Below are 19,648 nucleotides of genomic sequence, written 5' to 3' on the forward strand. Positions count from 1 at the left end.
GATCAAAGCTATTGACAAGCTGCTGGGAAAGGAGGCTTACCAAGGCAGAGCTGGATTCCCAGCCCTTCACAAAGATGACAACAATGGAAATAGCAGAGGCTGGGAGCACCTTCAAGTAACAAGATATCTTACAAAAACTATGAGAATTTGAAATTTTCTGACTACTCCTCACTGGTTTTATCCATTACTGAAAAGTAGAAACACAACACAACAATTATGTATTTTCAGATAATAAGCATGCTAATTCAAAGGGCACAAAGTCATAATGTTGTCTAGAATGCCACAAGCTACATGGAGTCACAACAAAATGCCACATCCAACACAAATGTACAAGGCAAGGCAGTAGAAACTGGAGAAAGTGTCTATTCCTCATAACAGAGTATTATAGCTGCTCATGGACTCTGACCATGCAAAATAGTTAAAAATACTTCACATACCTTATTATCTTCCTCTAATTTTATAGTCAGTGCAGTACCTTGGGACTCTTCATATCTAGTAGAGACCAGCTAGCCAGACCATGCTGGAGAGAGAAGGTTCTGCTCTTCCTGGTCCTTAAAAACCCTCCAAAACAATCAGTGCCAATTGTTACATGAGGCTTTGATGGTGATCAGGTGTGCAACAACAGTGCCTGTTTTGAAAGCAAAGTCACAGCAGCTGGGAAGTGTTTTGTACCCAGAAACAAAGCATCATACAGGCAATAGTGGGGGCATCATTATACCCTGAAATATGGAAGTTAGAACCATGATTGCAGCGTTTGAAAGCCAACAAAAATTAAATATGCTGGGACTCACCCAAAGCTGTGAGGTAATTGGTAACACATGTTTTCCTCAATTCTTGCCCCAAACAATCCACACATGCTATGCTGTGAGAATACACCAGTTAAACTGGTAACTGATCTAGTTCCAACCCCCTGCCTTGGGCAGGAACACCTAGAACAGGCTGCTGAAAGGCCCTTCTGAGCTGGACTTAAACACTTCTAGGGATGGGACATCAACAGCCTCTCTGGACAACCTGTGCCACTGTCTCACCACCCTCACACTATGGAATTTCTTCCTAATATCCAATCTAAGCCTGCTGTCTTTCAATTTAAAGCCATTACTCCTGGGGTACCCAGGACTGGACACAGCATTCTGAGTGGGGTTTCACTAGAGCAGAGCAGAGGGGCAGAATCCCCTCCTGTCCCTGCTGGCCACGCTGCTCTGGATGCAGCCCAGGACACATTTGGCTTTCTGGGCTGTGGGCACACATGGCCAGCTCATGTTGAGCTGTTTATCCATGAACACCTCCAAATTCTTGTCCTCAGGGCTGCTCTCAGTGCGTTCTCTGCCCGACCTGTGTTTGGCTCAGCCCACCTGCAGGATCCTGCCCACCAGGCCTTGTTGTTCTTGAGGTTCACAGCTCTCACAGCCCCACCTCTGAAGCCTGTCAAGGGGCCTGGAGATGGCTTCCCCTCCCAAAAAAAGTAATAATTTCCAGTTTACATTGTTGCAACAAAATGAATGCTGCACACTCACTATGAACCTAGGCTGACCTCCTGCTTTTTAGCCTGACGTTCTTAGTCTGGTAAACTCCTTTACTTTGCTTTTGGATTATCTTTTGCAATAAATAAAAAAGTTAGAATAGTGACTACCACAAAGAATAAAAACATCGTTTTATAGAGAAGTCATTTATCATCTATAAAGTGAAGTCCCTAAGCCTTAAACAAAAAAAAGGAAATGGATTTGCATGGGTGTTGTCCTCCTAACAGATTACTTGCATTGTTTTCAGGTTTCTTCATGGAAAAAAACCAAAATATTTCTAGATAAATGTAGCTCATTGTACTAAGATTAAAAAAATAATTAATAAGGTCTTAGTATTAGTTATAATACTAAGACTTTATTAATCCCAAATTCAGTCCCACGTTAAAACATACTATATGTATTGTTAAAACATACTATATATTGTTTTGATCGTCCTGTGAGCCCTGGGGTAATTTTTACCCCCTTACTCTGATCAAAGTTCTCTTTTTGTCATTTTTAGCTTGGGTGAAGGGAAAACCTTCTGGTACCAGGGGACAGTAGGTTGAAGTCAAGAAGCACAACCTCAGCCCTGCGTGTGGCAACAAGCTTTGTAGCCTGCTCTGAACGCAGCTGAAGGCTCACAGATCTAGAGGCCAATTCATTTGCTGTCCTGTGCTCGCTACGGATGAGCGGAGTTTAATCACAGAACGAACCCGGGAATATCCGTGCTGCTGTTCCAGGCTCTGGAGCCTCCCCGTGGGTTCTGTGCGCTCGGCTCTCCATCTAGCGGGGAGCTGCTGGAGCAGGACCATCAGCCGTGGGGAACGGGCTCGGGGGGGTGGCTCTGCTCTGTACTCACGTTTGGTAAGGAAATACCCGCAAACATCCCGGTCGGACCGGCCGGGAGCCGCGCTGCCCCGCCCCGGGCTGTCGCGGTTCCAGGGAGTCGGGGGTGCCCGCTCGGGCACACTCACACAGGTCCTCCCGCTGGCTGGAACCCGGCTTCCCCACAGCCATGTCCCACTCCCTGCATCCTCAAAGAACATCTGATCGATATATTCATAGATATACTATATATACTGTGAAAGTATAATCACAGGATTATACTTTATTAATTATACTATATATTTTACAGTTTTATATAGTATATACAGTATATTATATATACTGTATTATATATATATAGTGTATATATATACAGTATCTATATACTGTATATTATATATAGTATATACAGTATTATATAGTATATACAGTATAATATAATCTACAGTATTATGTTATAATGTTATAATATTATAAAAATTTATATTGTTATTATATTAATCCTAATTTATATATTATACTATTATAATATATAGTTTTATAATATACAGTATTATACAGTATTATACTTTATTTATTAATTTAATGTTGGTGCAGCAACACCATAACAGCTGGGGTTGTGCCTTCAACAAGCACACTTGAACAAAGGATTATACTTTCACAGCATATATATATGTATATATATACATACTTTCACAGACACTTACACTTTCACAGTCATTTACATTTTCACAGTCTGTGTGCCCATTCCAGTGGTGAGATTTAGTCTGGGATCTTTTTGCTGTTCATCAGCTCCTGCTGTGTCTCAGGGTCACCAGTCACTCCTTGGCATGGTCACAGCCCCTTGCTAGGGGCCCCTGATATTCCTCCCACCCAGGGCACAGCCTGTAGCCACCAGCACTATGTGTACTCCTCATCAACTCTGTCTTAATTGAGCATTTACTTCTGTTTTAATCAGCATTTTACTTTAAGGAAAAAGAAATAAAAAGAAAACTTTCAAGGTATTGAACCACTGCCCTTACAAGTAATAAACATAATTAAGGCCAAGAATTAAGAAGATTGCCATGGAGTGGTAATGATTATCAATACAAAATCATGAAGGATTCTCGAAAGTCACTTTTTGATCAACTGTTAGATCATTTAACTACTCATCTAATATGAGGATGGTGGATCCAGTTTTCCTTACCTAAAACTGTTAACTGCAGAATAAGAAGAAAGTAAGAGAGTGTATAGCCCCTCCCATTTATGTTCCTATTTGGATTTTTGTGAGAAAATGTTAACACTTCCATGTCAGGTTGCATATCACATGCCTGTATCTCCAGAGGGTGGACTGATAGCACTGAGCATACTTTCCCCACTCTTCAAGCTCTGTGCATATATATAACATATTGGACCAGGTGTTCCAAGCCTCTCCCTTTACAGGTTTCCGGGATGCCTCTAGTGTGGGCTGGGCAATGGATTACAGCAGTATCTGCAGGTAAATGCACTTTAATAAATTAGATCTTCCCTGCTGACACTCTCTTTCCACAGCATTCCTGTTGCATGACATACCCCAAATGCTGCATGTGTAAAGGCTACAGGTTGTGTCCCTTGTGTGTTCATCCTTGCTGGAGGTGGCTCTGCTTCCCTCACCTGTCCCTGGCTCACCACAGCATTCCCAGGCTAGAGCTGGCCTATGTTGGGGCCATCAGAAAAATCAGTCTGTGGCCTGAAATATGCATCACCCAAGGTCATCTTGGTTTTGAGGCTTGAGTTGGCCACTTCAGGTCTGTCCTTTCAGAAATGGTTCAGTAGAACTGTTTACTGCTTTCCAGCAGTCAGTCCTGGCCGACAGGGAGAAAAGGTCCACAAGACAGCTGTGAACACACACAGGTATGGCTTTTTAGGACTGGATTCTCCTTCAAGTACTGAACTGAAGCAGCAAATAACCTAAATGGGAATGTACATGAATGGCACACCCCCACCTGCAAAGGGCATGCTCCAGAAGAACTCTGTGTAGAAGTCAGAGCACAAGCTAAAAGAAAAACAACAGGCTCCAAACTAATAGTGACTGTGTCAGCATTGCTCTTGAAGGGAGAGAAAATTCTCAGCCAGTACCACTTTGAACAAGTTAAAAGTAATTTCCCTTGGATATTGGTGGTCAAAATACCCTTCAGCCTACCCTCACCACTTATCACTTTGCTCTTACTTTTATGATGCTGTTGTACTAAGATGTGCAGCACTTGCACAGCAAAGAACATCATAATTGAGTCTACACTCACCAGACAGTTTATTACTGAGTAGTAGTGCCAACACACCTCAAAAAGAGGCACTTCTTCACAAACAATGACAAGTGTAAGTATAGCAAGTGTGCATGCTGCTCATTCCTGTTTAAAGATTTTGATTGAATAGCAATTAGTTTCTGCTGTGCTTGACATCCTGAAACTTACTAATTCCTTTCTTCAGGGATGTTTGCCTCATCAGCCAACTTGGTTTTGTTTCTCTAAGCCATTAAAGAACTGAAAAATATGATGGATCCAGGGTATGGAGCTAGATATGCAACTGAGTGGATTATTGAGTAGGTGGAGTTTCCAACAGACTGGAGATAAGCAAGCACAGAAGCCTCTGAAGACCCAAATATTTGTCTTGTTTTTGAAATGTTTGTATCTGGCAAAGCACAAGGATGGGTAAAGAGTGCCCAACTCCAGACTGATAAACATCAGAAGGGACACTTTCATACTTCATTGCTGTGCATAAGCTTTTCGAGTTAGTCTTGCTTATCACATGACACCTTGACTTGCATTTCATAAGCAAAAAAAGAAAAAAAAAGGTTTTCATTTAACATTTTCAGGAGCTGAAAATGCAATTATAAAAATCTGTTTTATTTCAAGTTACTGTTTAAGAAAAATATGAAAACAAAACCAAAAAACCCAAAAGCACAGGTCCTTACAACACTTAAACCAAGTGGCTTATCTCAGCCTTTATTAGAATAATTACAACTAAAAGAAACATGGTGCTTCTATTTTCACAGCAGAACACGCACCATAGGAAGTAATGAGCTACAAAGCTATAGCAATACAGTGAAAAAAAAATTAAATAAACCAAACCCAAAGCTTGCTGCAGACATTACAGCTTCTTTAAAATGAAAACCACAGGGCAGAGTGCAAGGCAGAGGCAGCAAGAGCATGGAGCTAAGCTCAGAGAACTGGGAGCCTGTCACACCAACACGGGATCAGCCAGCTGTGTCCTAAGCACAGTGAAAGCAGCAATGGGCAAGTGAAGACGGGGCTGTGCTGTTTCCCAGTCCTGCTCAGCTCCCCCTGCCGGCACAGCAGGCAGGTGACAGCGGGCCCGGTCACTGAGCCATCTGTGCCTCCATGGCCTGTGCTGTCCACTCCGGGGCTGTCTGACTGATCTTCTCCAGCAGGTTGTTCACCTGGAAACACAGCGACTGAATCTGCTTGTCCCAAGTCGGCAAAGCTTCACGGGCTGAAAAGAAAAGAAAAACCAACCAATACTGAACAAAGTAAGTCTTAGCAATTCCCTTGCCTTGTCAGCTGCAACCTTTCCTTTTGCCACTGCCCTCACCCAACTCACAAAAGAAGCCTTCCTGCAGTGACACCAGGATCACTTCTGTGCTCAAAGGCTGCAATTATTTTGGCTGCCTGTTACAAGCCTAATTCCCTCATCAAAGCAAATTGGAACAGAGAACTTCCTGGTAAACCTGTTCCCAGAAGGAGACTGATGGAATAAATTCACTCTTTCCTGTGGGTAAGAGGATGCAAAGCCCTCTGCAGGGAGTGGGTGAAGTGTCAAGGTTGTCCTTGGTGGCCAACTCTGCCACCTCCTGGCTACAGCAGGACAAGCAAGCTCACTTCGGGCAGAAGGGATTATTAATAAACTTAATTTCCTGATCCTGGCAGGAACCACCTCAAAAAGCTCACTCTGAAAGGTGCTAAAAAAATAAATTATACTGTGGTTTCACTTACTCTCAAAGTGAACAATTCCATCAATCTGATCAATAAATCCGTTCATGCGACCCTCAGTTATCATCTGAGATGCAATCTTCTCTGCCTAGAACAAGGAAAGATGTCAGACACTTAGTCCATGCTCAGAGAAGTTAGAAATTATCCACACTTAACAGTCTTATGGGTTTTTAACAACTCAGGGGGGAAGGAACCTACAGACAGCACTCATTAAATGATCAGACAAACAATCAGTGGCATCTAACTCCACTGTTGCTCATTCCACATTGTGCTACTACCACTCTCATAAGATGTACTGGATACTTAATCTTCCTCATAACACAGAATATTTAATTATTCCCTAATATTTAACTAGTTTTCCTAATATTTATCACAGATATTTTCTCATGCCATTCATGCTCCTTGTTTAAAAATAAAAAGGCAGGAAACGGATACCTTGGCTGCAGGGATCTCTAGTAATGCTCCAAGCTCTTCAAAGGTAATGTTGTTGTAAAGTTTGCTTGCAGATAGTAAGTTGTGTTCAATAACAGCTCTGTCCAGAATACTGGAACCTTTAGGGTTAGATGAGGGAAAAAAACCCCAAAACATTACTGTAAGATTGATAGATTGGTTTATAAAGTACAGTAAATGAAAAAACGCTTCTCTTTTTTTTCTAAAGTGTTACATGTGCAGATGCACCTGCCTTGCATTCCTGTTAAGCTGTGCAGAGACAGCAGACAGAAACAAATGGATGGCACATGGCTGATTTTACAACAGATAAACTCTTTATTTAATTTCTAGAGTAAGCAAGTGGAGCCCTTGCTACAAGACTTACTGTCTGAATTGAGGGGGTTTGACCTCCTGTGATCCTAGCCTGACAAATGGAAAGACCATTGGGGGTTTTCTTATTGTTCATTATGGCTCTTAGGGGTACAATTAACCTCTCTCTTACTCTGCTTGTGATAAATCCTTATCTGATGTCTCTCCCCTTGACTGAACAGTTTTCAACAATAAAACTCATTTGCCCCTTAACCTCTAGCTGAAGATAAACACATTATTAAACAGCACCTAACCTGCATTCTTAAAGGACAAACAGTACAGGTTATAAATAAACAACAAAGTCACCAAGGGAAGGAATGCAGCATATATTGCTAGCAAGTACCTTTAACCCAGTTTTCACTTCTACAAGTACATGGTTACTTATTATTCCTTAATCAACAGTTATTTTTCACTAGAAAGATTTTCCTGATTCAGAAGTATTTCATGCTTATGTATTTTTCCACTTTTATATTCTTCCAGTCAAGAAAACTGAGACTCGTGTGTTTAGGATACCAGTTAAGTCATTACTTGACATTTTTTCTGACTGTTCAGATGTTCAGGACTTAGTGTCACGTCAGTGGAGATGTGTGTGAGGTCCAAACCATTCCCTCACTATGTCAGGAAGCAGTTCCAATACATGTATCATCAGTACAGACCATTTATGGCTGCATGCCTGTCATGGGTTTCTAGGCACCCTACTCTCAACACTGCCTGAGAAGCTCAGGAGGACAGAGACTCCATTAGCAACACTGGAAAGTTGTCAGTGATGAGGACTGTACAAGGACATGGAAAGAAAATGTGACAAGTTATCTACCAGACAAGTATTTCAAAACCTTACTGGCAAATCAGAAAGATGAACTATATTTAAGAAGCTTTACTATCGAACTATACATGCTGAAAAATATTTCTCAAATGATGATATAACAGTAATAAATTCTTTTCCATGACCCTTCTTGACTGATTGGGGAAGTCTAACTTCCATGGATGAACATCTAGCATTACAAGGTTTTAGAGAAGTGTGTACCATCAGCTGTAGTCGCTTTCTGGTGAGGCATTAGCATGGCTGCAAACTCTTGCAGTTGATTTCCACGGATAATTCTGTCCAGATACATCTTCTCCAAGATCCCATAGGCTGCAAGCTGCTGGCATCTCTCATCCTTGAAGAGAGTGGCAAGCATGCGGGAACGCTGTTGTCCTAGGAAAGCCAAGAGGAATTCTCACACCTGACCACCAAAACACTGAGTACTTAGAGGTAAACAGCAGGAAGTTATCTTTTTTCCCCAATGCGTGCAAATAACAGCCAACAAAGCTCTACTGAAGAAGAAATTTGGTTGTGCTCAGTTCACAAAGGCAAAGACACTGCACTAATCCAATTCTGAACTAACAGTCTACCACCACGTAATTCTGACATCGTGATCACAACTTTGGATTCCTCACCAAATCTCAGTAATACAAGTAATACACAAGCTGACTTGCTCCAGGGAAAATATCTTTTACACCGAAAGGTAAGGTGCATTTTACCTGCTGATGCCAAAATAGTGCAATGCAGGGCGTGTTTCAGCGCCTCCAGGCGCTCAGTCTCATGGACAATGCTCTTGTAGGACAGCTCGTTGTACCTCTGGGCAGCCTCAATGAACTTCCTTCTGTAGTCGAGCACCCGAGCATAGCAAACCTAGAAAGGAAGCATAGCTCAGGAAAAGCAAAGCAGCAGAGGAGGCTGCAGAAGACAGGTGTGTAAAAACTGCACACTGTCAAGTGATAGCTTCCATAAATACTGCTCTTCTGCTTCCTGGGGAAAGGTGTGCCTTCAAAGAATTAGCTTGACTTGACAGGTCCTTGCTGAAGTATCAGGGAAATCAATTGCAAGGGCATTTCCCACCACTGTTCACATGTTAAACATTGCAAATATTGAAAAGCATTGAGCCTAAGTAATTGAAATATTCTACAGCTGATACTGTACTTGTGTGAGTTTCCCCTTCACTACTGGCACTGACAGCAATTTGTTTCAAGTATTTGCTTTTCCCTTTCAGCATGGGAACACCACCTAAAATTTCTTCCTTCCTTTATGCTTTTCTAAGATTCACAGAAAATATTGACACTTTCAATTTAGTGCACACTTCAAAATGTAATAAGGGATGAGGAAAAAAGGAAAGGGAAATCCAACAAACAAAAACCACCAGATGCTGAGTTACTGCTCCTGGCACATCTGAATTTTAAACACCACCACACCTGACCAATTCTGTTACACTCAGTCATCACTGCTCCTCACTTACTAAAATGGTTTGAGAAATTTGTGTATGAACTATGTACACTGTAAACCCACAAAAAAGCAGGAATGTCAGCAGTTAATTTACTATTTAAGACTTTAAGCTACTTTTATGTATGGAACTTATTTAATTACTTGGGGGTGGGAGGACTACTACTGTCTCTAATATTGTATCCAATTTTTCCCCTCACTTAGATTTATAGACAAAGGTGGAGGCAATATTTCTAAAAGTATTTCAGATGCTTTTTAGCCTACTTTTATTTTCTATCAGTAAAGCTGGCATTTAAGGAATCATTACATACTTCTCTCCAAATGGTAAGGAATGACTTGTTTAATAACTGCTGAGATGTGTCTCTCAAGCTCCCAAAACCATGTAGCTTTTCCCTTTGTCTTTTTTTTCATGATGAAAGTTTTAATGGCACTGCATTAAGACATCTTAATGTGGAAATGTCTCCCTTTAGAAATGTCTCTCTTTAGAAGGAGAAAGTAATAAAGCAGGTTAGACAACCTTATAATGGATTTGCAGCTGTTCATTAGTTGATTCATTCTGAAGCAGGGAAGCTCGGTTGATGTAAGCTTCTGCTTGAACTGGGTCATCATCCTCCAGATACAGCCTGGCAATTTTCAGGTAGGTCTCAAGTTTATAATCTACATTGTACTGCCTGCAGAGGAAAGAAAAAAGCAAGTGCTCAGAGTTGCTCCAGAACTACCTCTTAGCAGCTTTAACATTTCTTATGCTTCTTAAGCACTTGGCATCATTTGCTTTACCCTGCTTTCTTCTGCCCCACTGCCAAATTAGTGCTTTCTGTACAAAGTAAGGGAATTTGAGATAAATGCCAATACAGAACTGGCTCCTGTAAACAGCAGTTGAAATAATGCTGCCCACCAAGACACAAATGCACACTCTCATAATCTGTTTTTTGTAGACTGGAAGTTTGCCACCAGTGGTGAGCCACTTAAGAATCAACCTTGCAGTGCAACAAATAGGTGCTAAGTAGGCAAAACCTACAGCAATTCCTTCTATGTGCACAATGAGAAAGGGGGAAGGACTGCCAGAGAAAACTAACTGCAAGGGTTCTACAGGTAAAAAACCTAAACAAACCAAACTAAAACAAACCCCACCTCACAAGCACACAGAAGAACCCCCAACTGCATTTGTTAACATCCAAATCCAGTTAAAATCTGTGTCTTCATTTTGAACTGAGAAGGTGGACACATTAAAAAACTGCCACCTTCCAATAACCTTAGAAACAATTCTGCAAAATACTATTAAAAATACTTGCTTATCAACAACACTAATTAATAGTGGGTAACTTCTGGTGCAGCAAACGCCAAAATTTCACTTGCTGCTCTAGTTTAGAGAGAGCAGTTAACACCACAGAACTGGGTGTCACATACTTTTGCCCTGTTTCCAAAGGGATCCCCACCAACACTTGTGCTGCGTTTCTCCAGTCTTCTTCTTTCTCATAGATTGATGCAAGATGTTGCCTTATTGAAGCCACCTGAAGGACAATAAAATCAACAGCAAAGGTAGCCATCATTTACAGAGCTTTTACAAAGGTGAAACAAATCTTGCAAGAACTGGAGCACCGAGAGTCACAAGGCATTTCTTGCAGTTACAGCTCATATCATGCCTGTGAGGTAGGAATGACATGATCTGTGATTAGATCCTCATGAGAAACTTCTGCTTTGGAGAGCAGCTGTCAGCAGGTAAAGTATCAGTGCTTACAACCTGGGTTTTTAACTGGAAGTGTGGGTAAAAGCAAATAAATCATCTGATGTATCTGATTTAATTTATGCACAATCATTATGACATACATGCAAGCCTGTTTAGCTCAGAGTAAAAGCTGCTTAAAAAAGATGAAGAGAAGCAAAATAAAATAACGGCAGAAACTACCTTGACTTTCCACTTCTATACTAGATCCTAAGGGATTTTTATATAAACAAATGATACTGTGCATTTGTACAACAAAACACAGAACTGAACTGAAAAAGCAGAGCAGCATATTTAGTAGTTAAGCAGAGTAAGATTTCAAGAAAATATTTTTTTCCTGGTAAAATGATTATGGCTAAAATAAACACACAGAGAAAATTGATCTCTTTTGAAACAAAGCTATTTTTCAAGGTGCATGTCACCTCTTCACACCACCTGTTTCACTACTTGGGTAAAAGGCAATACAATGAGTAGCAGCCTGTTTCTCCAGCCACCTCCAGCAGCTCAAGGACTGTTTCACTGGAACAAGCCAATTACTGGAAGCAGAGGAATTACATGTCCATCATCATGATGAAGTGACAGTCTGTAATCTTTGCACAGTCCTAAGTGCTCTCTGTATTTAGCTCAGGTTTTCCATGTACAGGAATGAAAAACTGGACTCTAAGTAGAAATATCTGTTTTGAGCAGCTTTTTGAAAGGTTTGAAATAGTCAGCAGACAAGGAGGGGAAAGACTAAAGCCAAACCCACAAGCCAAAATCAATTTCACCATTGATGTCTCACCTGCTCTTCAAATGAAATAACTCTGGGCTGTATCTTTTCCAAGGTGAAGTGGTAAATTTCTTTGGCTGTGCTGTCAGGCAGGCTTGGAAGATGTGTACAGAAATCAGTCAGCAGCTGCCTTGAGATCACCAGACTGACGTTCTCATTCACCACTGGTTCAGAGGTGCACAAAAGTAAAACACAGAATGGATGCAGTATTTTTCAGTGCCTTCACTACAGGTCATAATTTACTTCTACATTAAATTTGAATATTTAAATTTTAAAAACTATGCAAGTGAAGGGGATTTTTTTTCCTTTTTTTATAAAGGTGGGTTTTTCTATTCTTTCAGAAACTGTTTACACTAGAGGTCACCAGAGTTCTTAACCCCTGACAGATAAATGAATTGTTCACGTTGATTTAGTTCTCAGTTGCTGAAATATCTTGGACAAAGTACTTTTTTGAGCTAAATCTCACTAAGCTTATTCTCAACTTTAAAAACATTATAGGAGATATAATTTACAGAGATGTTCCAAACACCCAGTACAACACACAAAAAAACCAAACCCTAACAAATTCTTGGCAATTTCACAAATGGGTGAAGAAGGAGGCTGTCAGTTTAAATGCCATTTGGCATCCAGTACCAACTCCAGCACTCAACAGAGACAGCTCTGTTTTCACCTTCTCCTGCTGACAGGTTGGAAAGCTGTAATAACCGCAAAGCTTACAAATCCATTCCCTCTTCACTTCTGAATGTGCTGATGAGGGCTCCTCTTCCTGCTGTGTCTGAGCTCCAACAGGACAAAAATATATTGCATTTACACAGCTAACAAATACACAACCCCACAGACCTCTGGCCTCCACTCAGTGTACAACCACTTACACCACTTATGCACTTACTTGCTTCTACAAAAGCCTTGAGAGCTTCAAGCTGCTCTGCACCTGACAGCTGAATGGCTTTTTCCAGTATCTGACGGTACCTGTCCATAAATAAAATTTGAAAAGGTTAAAAATCACACATTTTTTCACTAAGAACTTCTGCCTCTCTGCGTACTTTCTATGTCAGAGCCCTATTTTTGCTCATATTTTCTATGTCTTGAGGTGGCAATTCTCCAGTTTGTTCCCAAGTGTCATGAACGTTCACCTGGAATTGGTACCTGGCTCTTCTTAAATCCCAGGACTAGATTCTCAGGTAACAGAGCCCAATCATTTTGTTATCTAAGAACATATGTGCAATTTTGGAAGTTTAAAACAAACAAATAATAATTAAATAATAATTTTAAAAAATTATCAAATGCCCAGGATAGTGCATAGAAAAAGTAATGAAAACTGTGCTGCTCATAGATTCAGATTAATCAAGGCAGTCAAACATTCAAAATGCCATGTTCAATGTGAGTGAGAAATAGCGTTGTGATAAATATTAAGTTACAGCCACTTGACACCAACACAGGTGTACTCCACGTGTTTTCAAGTGTTTATTCCTGCAAAACATAACAAGTTGTCTTTTCTTGTTTCAGCAAGCTAACGAAACTTTTCCTCAGTGTGTGTGAAGTATTACATCGGCGTGGAAGCCACATTTTGAGGGGAAAATTTCCAAGGTTTCACAGGAAAATCCGAAAAGTGACACAGCCCCGCTAGGACACAAGCAAGTGGCCAGGGAGCCAAAGAATTCCCGGTGACAGATCCGCACCTGGCGGGACTCCCGGAGTGAAACCCTCCGTGACACATCGCGCCACGAGAAGCTCAACCCCTCAGGGCTGCCGCCCAAAACACAGACCTAATGACAACGGCAGTAATAAAATGACAATAATGGAATGGCAATAATAAAAGGGCAATAATTCTTAATGATAACAAGACAGCCGCTGGTACATCCACGGCAGCAGAGGAAAACAAACCCTCGGCCTCTCGCTGTAGCACACCCAGAGGCAGCAGCTAAGCCTTGAGGGGGCTGAGCAGACCTGCCCGTGAATGAAAAAGCTACACAGCCATGAGGTGACACCTTCCTGTCTCCTTTTTATTCGAGGAAACGCGGCCACTGGGCACGACCCACCCTCGCAGCGCACGGCGCCCCCTCACCCTGCGGGCGGCTCGCACCCCTCGCCCCAACGCGGGGAGGCGGCGACGGCGGTACCCGGCAACTCACTTTCCGGCCAGGTCCTTGTGGGAGCCGCTGGAGTTCATCAGCTGCGCCAGGTCCTGCCTCACCGCGCCCGCCGCCATCTTGGGAGCCGCCTCCTCCTCCCACCATGGAGCCGCGCGCGCCGGCGGGAGGAGGGAGGGTGCGTGTCACGTGACGGGGAGAGCGCGCAGGCCGCGGGAGGGGGGTGCGGGCGGGCCGGCCCCGCGCGCGGTTCGGGGAAGGGGGCGGGATATCCCACGGCGTTATCCTACGGGAATTACACCGCGAGTGGGATACGGCCGGACCGGGCCGCCGCCGCCTCCTCCTCCTCCGCGGGTGGTGCCCGCGCGCGGCCCCGGAAGCGGACGGCGGGGAGGGGCGGTCCCGGAAGCGTGGGGCGCTGCGCCGGCGGTTGCCAGGGCGGCGCGGTATTATGGGATGCGGCGGGGGAATGGCGCGGGGCGCGTGATTTTGAACAAACGCGGCGGCGGGATCGGTGCGGGCGCGGCCGCCGCCGCCGCGGCCGCCGGGAGCGGCACCGGGGGGCGTCGGCACCGGCCGGAGGCATCGCTAGCGGAGGGAGGAGAAGAGCGCCCGCCCGCCCGGTGAGTGCGAGGGGCGGGAAAGCGGCGGCGGGAGGACAGGGAAGGGGGCGCGGGCACGGCTGACAGCCGCCTCCCGCCGGCAAAGAACAGGCCTGGCCTCGCCGGGCGCTCTCCCCGCGGTGGGCCGGGCTCCCGGCTGGCCCCGCCGGCCTCCCCGGGATAGCGCGGACAGTCGGTCCCGGCCGCCACTCCACCGCGGGGGTGCCTGCCCGGCGCGTCCCTTCCCCGCCCTGCTGTTCGCCGGGGTCAGCTGCGCCCGGAGCCGCGGCGGAGCGGCGGGGTCACGGCGGCCCCGCGGCGCGGGCAGGCTCCCCCTCGGAGCGGGGTCTGCGCGGGAGCCGCCGGTGCGGAAGGGGTTGGGGTTCGCGGCTCGGGGGCGGTGCCGGGGCGGGGCGGCGGGGGCAGGTGCGGCGGGGGCGGGAGCGGCGGTGACGGGCTGAAAATGGCGGATCTTTCGAAATACGGCGGCGGCCGGTGGCGCTGACGGGCCCGGGCCGCCCCCGCCAGGTGAGAGCCAGCCCGGGGGGTGCGGGGGCAGTGGCCGCGCTGGCCGCACCGCGCGGGGCCCGCGGCCGCTGGGGCTCGGCGCGCCGGGCCCGGGGCTGGCGGGGCCCGCCTGCCCGGCCCGGGGACAGCCAGTCGGGCGGCTCCGGGGCCCAGGCGGTACGCCGGCCGGGAAGAGCGGGTCGCTCCCGGGGAGCCTTGCCGGTGTCAGCGGGATGCTCGCTCCGGCCGTGCCCGCGGAGCTGGTGTGGTGCTTGCTCGGCTCAGCCCGTGCCTGGGCGCACCTGTGGCCCGAGCGCGCTGCCCGGCTGGGGACAGCCCCCAGCCCCCAGGGAATGTGTCCGCCTCTGGCCTCCGCAGTATGAGAAAAACAAGCAGCTCCTGGAGAGGGTCCAGTGGAGGCCACGAAAATGATGAGGGGTTTGGAGCATCTCTTGTATGAACAGACACTGTGGGAGCTGGGCTTGTTTAGTCTAGAGAATAGAAGACTGATGTCATTAATGCATATGAATATCTCAGAAATGGGTGCCAAGAGGATGGTGGCAGAGTTTTTGGTGGTGCTGAGCAGCAGGATATGGATAAGTGGCCATAAGGAAAAATACAAGAAGCTTCGCCTCAGCATGAGGAAGGGCTTTATGCTGAGGGTGGCAGAGCACTGGTACAGGCTGCCCTGGGAGGTTGTGGAGTCTCCCTCGCTGGAGACATTTGAAACCCACCTGGCCACGGTCCTGTGTCACCTGCTCCAAATGGCCTTGTCTTGTCAGGGATGTAGGACTGGATCATTTCCAGGGGTGCCTTTCCAACTTAATGATTCTGTGAAGGTAGCCAGACCATCTTTTGGGATAGTCCCATCTTGTCGCCATCTTGCTTGTTATGAGGTATATCAATATTTGGAATGTTTTAAATTATTTGTTAATATAATTAACTTTGAAGCATGTAATGTACTAATTATGTAACGCTTGACATTGAGGATTTGGGTTCTGGAAAGCCCTGTGGCAGGGAGAGCACATGAAACTGCCCACTGGAATATACTGTAATCAGGAGGAAAGCTCTCAGACTTAAGATGTCGGGTGAGAAAAGGATAGATATTTAAATCACCTTTCATTAGTTTCATCTTTCTGAACTGTTCCTTGAAATATATTACAGTTACTGTAGGAAATACTGAATACAGAGAAATAATTTGAAGTGTTCTTAGTAATGTTTACATGAAACTGGCAATAGCAAGTTACTGAATCATTGAGTATGTGGTTAGCTTCTTCTCAATAGCTTTTGGCTTATTGGAGGCAAGAAGAATAGTAGATTATCAACTGAATATATTTTTTCTGTCAGTGGAATCTTTTTGTAAAATAAAATGTATTAGACTTGTCTTTTTTTTTTCTTCTTTTTAAATTATTATTTATCAAGACATCCAATTTACATATCTGTCATTGAGTTACATGTTAGTTGCATGCCTTGTACTGAGTTGCACCAACCTAGAGAGAAATATGTGGTTGTATTGCTCTGTGGGCCAAACAATCTTATAGGCTGGCTTGGAGAGTGTGTTTGAAAACACAGCCCAGGCTCCCTAATGGGATAAAAAAGTACTTCATGCTCCTTGTGATGGGGTAAGCTTCAGCAGTTTGTTAGGCAAGGCTGCTTGTTCAGCTTACATATCAAGAACTATCTACTGATGTTTGGTTTGCTTATACTTTGATGTCCACGTTTAGAACTGAATGTTCTGAACAGTTCTGTCAGAATTCTTGAGGAGTTTTAAATGCTTTCAGGTGGAGTAGCTACTAACCACAGGTGCATAAGAAGGGTGATGTCAGAATTCAATCTTAGAGATGTTATCTCCTACACTGCAATATAATTTATTTTAGATTTGGAAAAACTGTCAAAACCCCTTGGGTTATTTTCTCTTACTTTTGTTTGAAAAATGTTTTCAGGGGGAACTAAGGTAGGTTGGGGGGGTTGTGTTTTGGTTTCTGCTTCATCAACAAACTGTGGTTCCTTATCTGTCCCTTGGTGTGATTGTGCTTTTGTTCTCTATAGGTGCTATAGAGGTAACACCTGCTGTGAGAAGCACATCCTAATGTCCTGCAGAGGTTGTGGCCTACAGCAGTGCCAGGGTGTGGTGGGCACCTTCATAGCAAGTACCTAGGAGGTACACTCAGGATTCTTCTTCAGGTTTTTAATTATTATTCTTAGTTCCCAGAGCTTCCAAAGAGAAATGGAAAATGTTTCTTGAATTCTTGTTTTGAAGGTTTGTATTTTGCCAGGCCTTATATTTGAATAGCTTGGTTTCCTCAGTTGCTCAGAAAGCTGATAAGCAGCATGTGGCTTTCAGCACAGCCAGTGACTAGGCTCACCTGACAACATTAGAAGTCTGGAAAAGAATGTTCTTGCACAAGAAAGAGGGAGACTAACAGAATAATCCCTTGATTAGTCATGGGGCACAAAGCTACATGAAGTGAGAGATTCCTGTGTTCCAGATTTGGATGTAGATTGGTAGTTCCTTAATTGGGGCATCATTCCCCTTCAGCAGCATCCTTCTGCTATTGGATGTGTTGCTGCCCACGTGAGGGGTATGTCCTTAGTGTTGGGCTCTGCTTTGATCTGTTGTGTGCGTTCTAGGTACGTACTGAATCCCCATCTTTAGGGACTGTCTGTTTTGGGGGTTCTATTCCTTTGCAGTAACAGCAGTTTCTGTTGGAGACTCAAGCAGTCTGTTTTCCTTGGGTGAAACTATTGTTCCTGTGAAAAGTCTTTCAGGTGCGATCCCTTGGTGCTGCTCTGGTGCTCACAGACTTTGAACAGAGCTGTCTCAGCACACTGACTCACCAGAATTTGTTTACTACTTTGTGGGTTCGTTTTCTTCCTTAGTTTTCTTCCCGGGTTGGACACCAGTGTCAGTGGCATGGAGAAAATGGGGTTGTGACAACCTACAGTTGGGTTTGGATGGCTTTGCTCCTGCCTGGCTCCTTCATCTGGGCTGCCCTTGCAGTTATACAGATGTTTGCTAGCACAAGGAGGGAAAATGGGTGGAAACAAAAAGGCAGATGCCAAAGGTGGACAGGAGACCTTTAGCAGTAGTGTGCAGGTTTAATACACACAGGGAATTGAAATATAGGGAAAGTCATGCTGCTGCTGATGTACACACAGAGCTGCAAGTGCTGCTGTTTGAAATAACCATGCAATAAAGGTATTGCTAGGATATTGCTCACACTAAATCCCAGGAAGTTGTAGCCGGTGCTTGTTTTATTAGTGTATAATTATAAGTTTGTTGACATGTAAGGTTTTTTAGATTTACTTTTCCTTTTAAAATTATAATGGAAGCATAAATTACTCAGAAATTGCCACGGGAAGAAGGATCTTCATAACTGGTCTGTGGACAAGTTGGTTTGTTGGTTTTTTTCTCTCCCCAGTCTTAAAAGCAAATCACCCAGCACCTCTATAGTAAACATGGCAGTGGAAACATGAACTTAAGCAGTCTTCCCGTGGAAAAGAAATGGAGCAAACCCACAACCCTCAACTGTGTAATATAAAATTCTCATGTACATATCACTTGACAAACATGTAGGAGTTGCTAATTTGTGTACCTTGCCCATTGTTCTGATCTGCTGCACACAGTTGTTTGTGTGGTGTCTCAGGCAGCGAGCAGTCACTTAGCAGAGTGTAGAGTAATGGGAAGGGAATGGTGTGCGTTGGTTGAGGGAATTGTGGTTGCCTTGGGAACTATTTTGTGACTATAGATGGTTAATTTGTGGTAGAAGAACACCTGGTATTTTCTTAAGTATTCCTTGTAACTGTTGGAGAAAAGACTGGATACTTAGACACTGGTTATGTATTCAGCATTTGATAAGGAGTGAGGTTGAGGTTTTTTCCTTGCTATGGTTTGCCATTGGTATTGTATTTGATATACCTAGAGCCATGGTCCTTTGGGAATCATGCAGACAAACTGCCTCCATGACCTGTCTTATGTGGAGACTGGGAAAGAGAATGGAAATGATTTTGTCTGTTTTCCACATACCTGTTTTGTTACTGTGTTAAAGCTATTTGCTTTCACTCTGCTATTACATATGCAAACATGGTGAGTTTGCAGTCTTAGATGATTAATTTTTCCACTTACCCTTGTTAATCATAGCTTCCTCATGAATTAATCTTTTTCTGGTTTCATGACACGCATTTTGTTAAAGCATCTCTAGCTCAGTAAGCTTAAACAAAAGCCTCTCTGTTGAAAAAACACAGTGCTGAGTGATTTTGTAATTCTTTGCTTTATGACAAAACAAACTTCAGTTTTAGAGATAAAACACAGTGTCAGAGAGAGTAAGAAAATGGGGAATGCCTAAAATGAATGACATTGTTTTCCCCATTATTGGAAAAATAGCAAAATTGAAGAATGGCAGTTAATTAGGAGAAATGTAGTTCAGCAAGATCACCTACGTGGATCATTTGACAATATGCCAGCAGAGCAGAGTGAATCTTGATTATACATATACTTCTGTGGAGGCTTTTCTTACAAATGAATGAAAGCATATCTGGTGTCAGTAGTTTCTTAAGAACGGCATTTCCGATTTTTTTTGTGTTGTTCTTTGTGAATTTCAGTTGCCTGGAAT

General features: G+C 44.0%; 2 protein-coding genes across 6 annotated transcripts in view; one reads left to right on the plus strand and one right to left on the minus strand.

The window, feature by feature from the left end:
• Positions 1–5,246: 5,246 nt before the first annotated feature.
• On the minus strand, positions 5,247–14,326 carry COPS4 (COP9 signalosome subunit 4). Its single transcript, XM_005485333.4, has 10 exons — positions 13,969–14,326; positions 12,726–12,805; positions 11,849–12,000; positions 10,752–10,855; positions 9,862–10,015; positions 8,609–8,759; positions 8,112–8,282; positions 6,725–6,840; positions 6,293–6,377; positions 5,247–5,792 (listed from the first exon to the last, which is right to left on the minus strand). Exons 1-10 carry the CDS (start codon positions 14,043–14,045, stop codon positions 5,659–5,661), a joined length of 1,224 nt encoding a protein of 407 aa, XP_005485390.1. The 5' UTR covers positions 14,046–14,326; the 3' UTR covers positions 5,247–5,658.
• Positions 14,327–14,409: 83 nt separating this feature from the next.
• The window catches only part of LIN54 (lin-54 DREAM MuvB core complex component), a 40,129-nt gene continuing 34,890 nt past the window's right edge, over positions 14,410–19,648 (plus strand). For 2 of the 5 annotated variants that reach the window (XM_005485334.4, XM_005485336.4), the window contains exon 1: positions 14,410–14,549. The gene's annotated coding sequence lies outside the window, so the exon portion shown is untranslated. Of the gene's footprint in view, positions 14,550–14,588; positions 14,894–14,931; positions 15,057–17,084; positions 17,197–19,648 lie in introns of those variants that run through there. The other 3 variants (XM_074540845.1, XM_074540846.1, XM_014265793.3) reach the window with 3 other exon arrangements.

Source organism: Zonotrichia albicollis, chromosome 5 (assembly GCF_047830755.1).
Source record: "Zonotrichia albicollis isolate bZonAlb1 chromosome 5, bZonAlb1.hap1, whole genome shotgun sequence".
NCBI classification, from domain to species: Eukaryota; Metazoa; Chordata; class Aves; order Passeriformes; family Passerellidae; genus Zonotrichia; species Zonotrichia albicollis.

Excerpts from the sequence above, each read along its gene's own strand:
- COPS4 (XM_005485333.4), bottom strand. The coding sequence starts at position 14,045 with ATGGCGGCGGGCGCGGTGAGGCAGGACCTGGCGCAGCTGATGAACTCC. Across the intron at positions 12,001-12,725 it reads CAAGGCTTTTGTAGAAGCAA|TGGTGAATGAGAACGTCAGT; the intron begins GTAAGTGCATAA and ends CCTCTGAACCAG. Across the intron at positions 6,841-8,111 it reads GAAAGCGACTACAGCTGATG|GTTCCAGTATTCTGGACAGA; the intron begins GTACACACTTCT and ends CTAACCCTAAAG.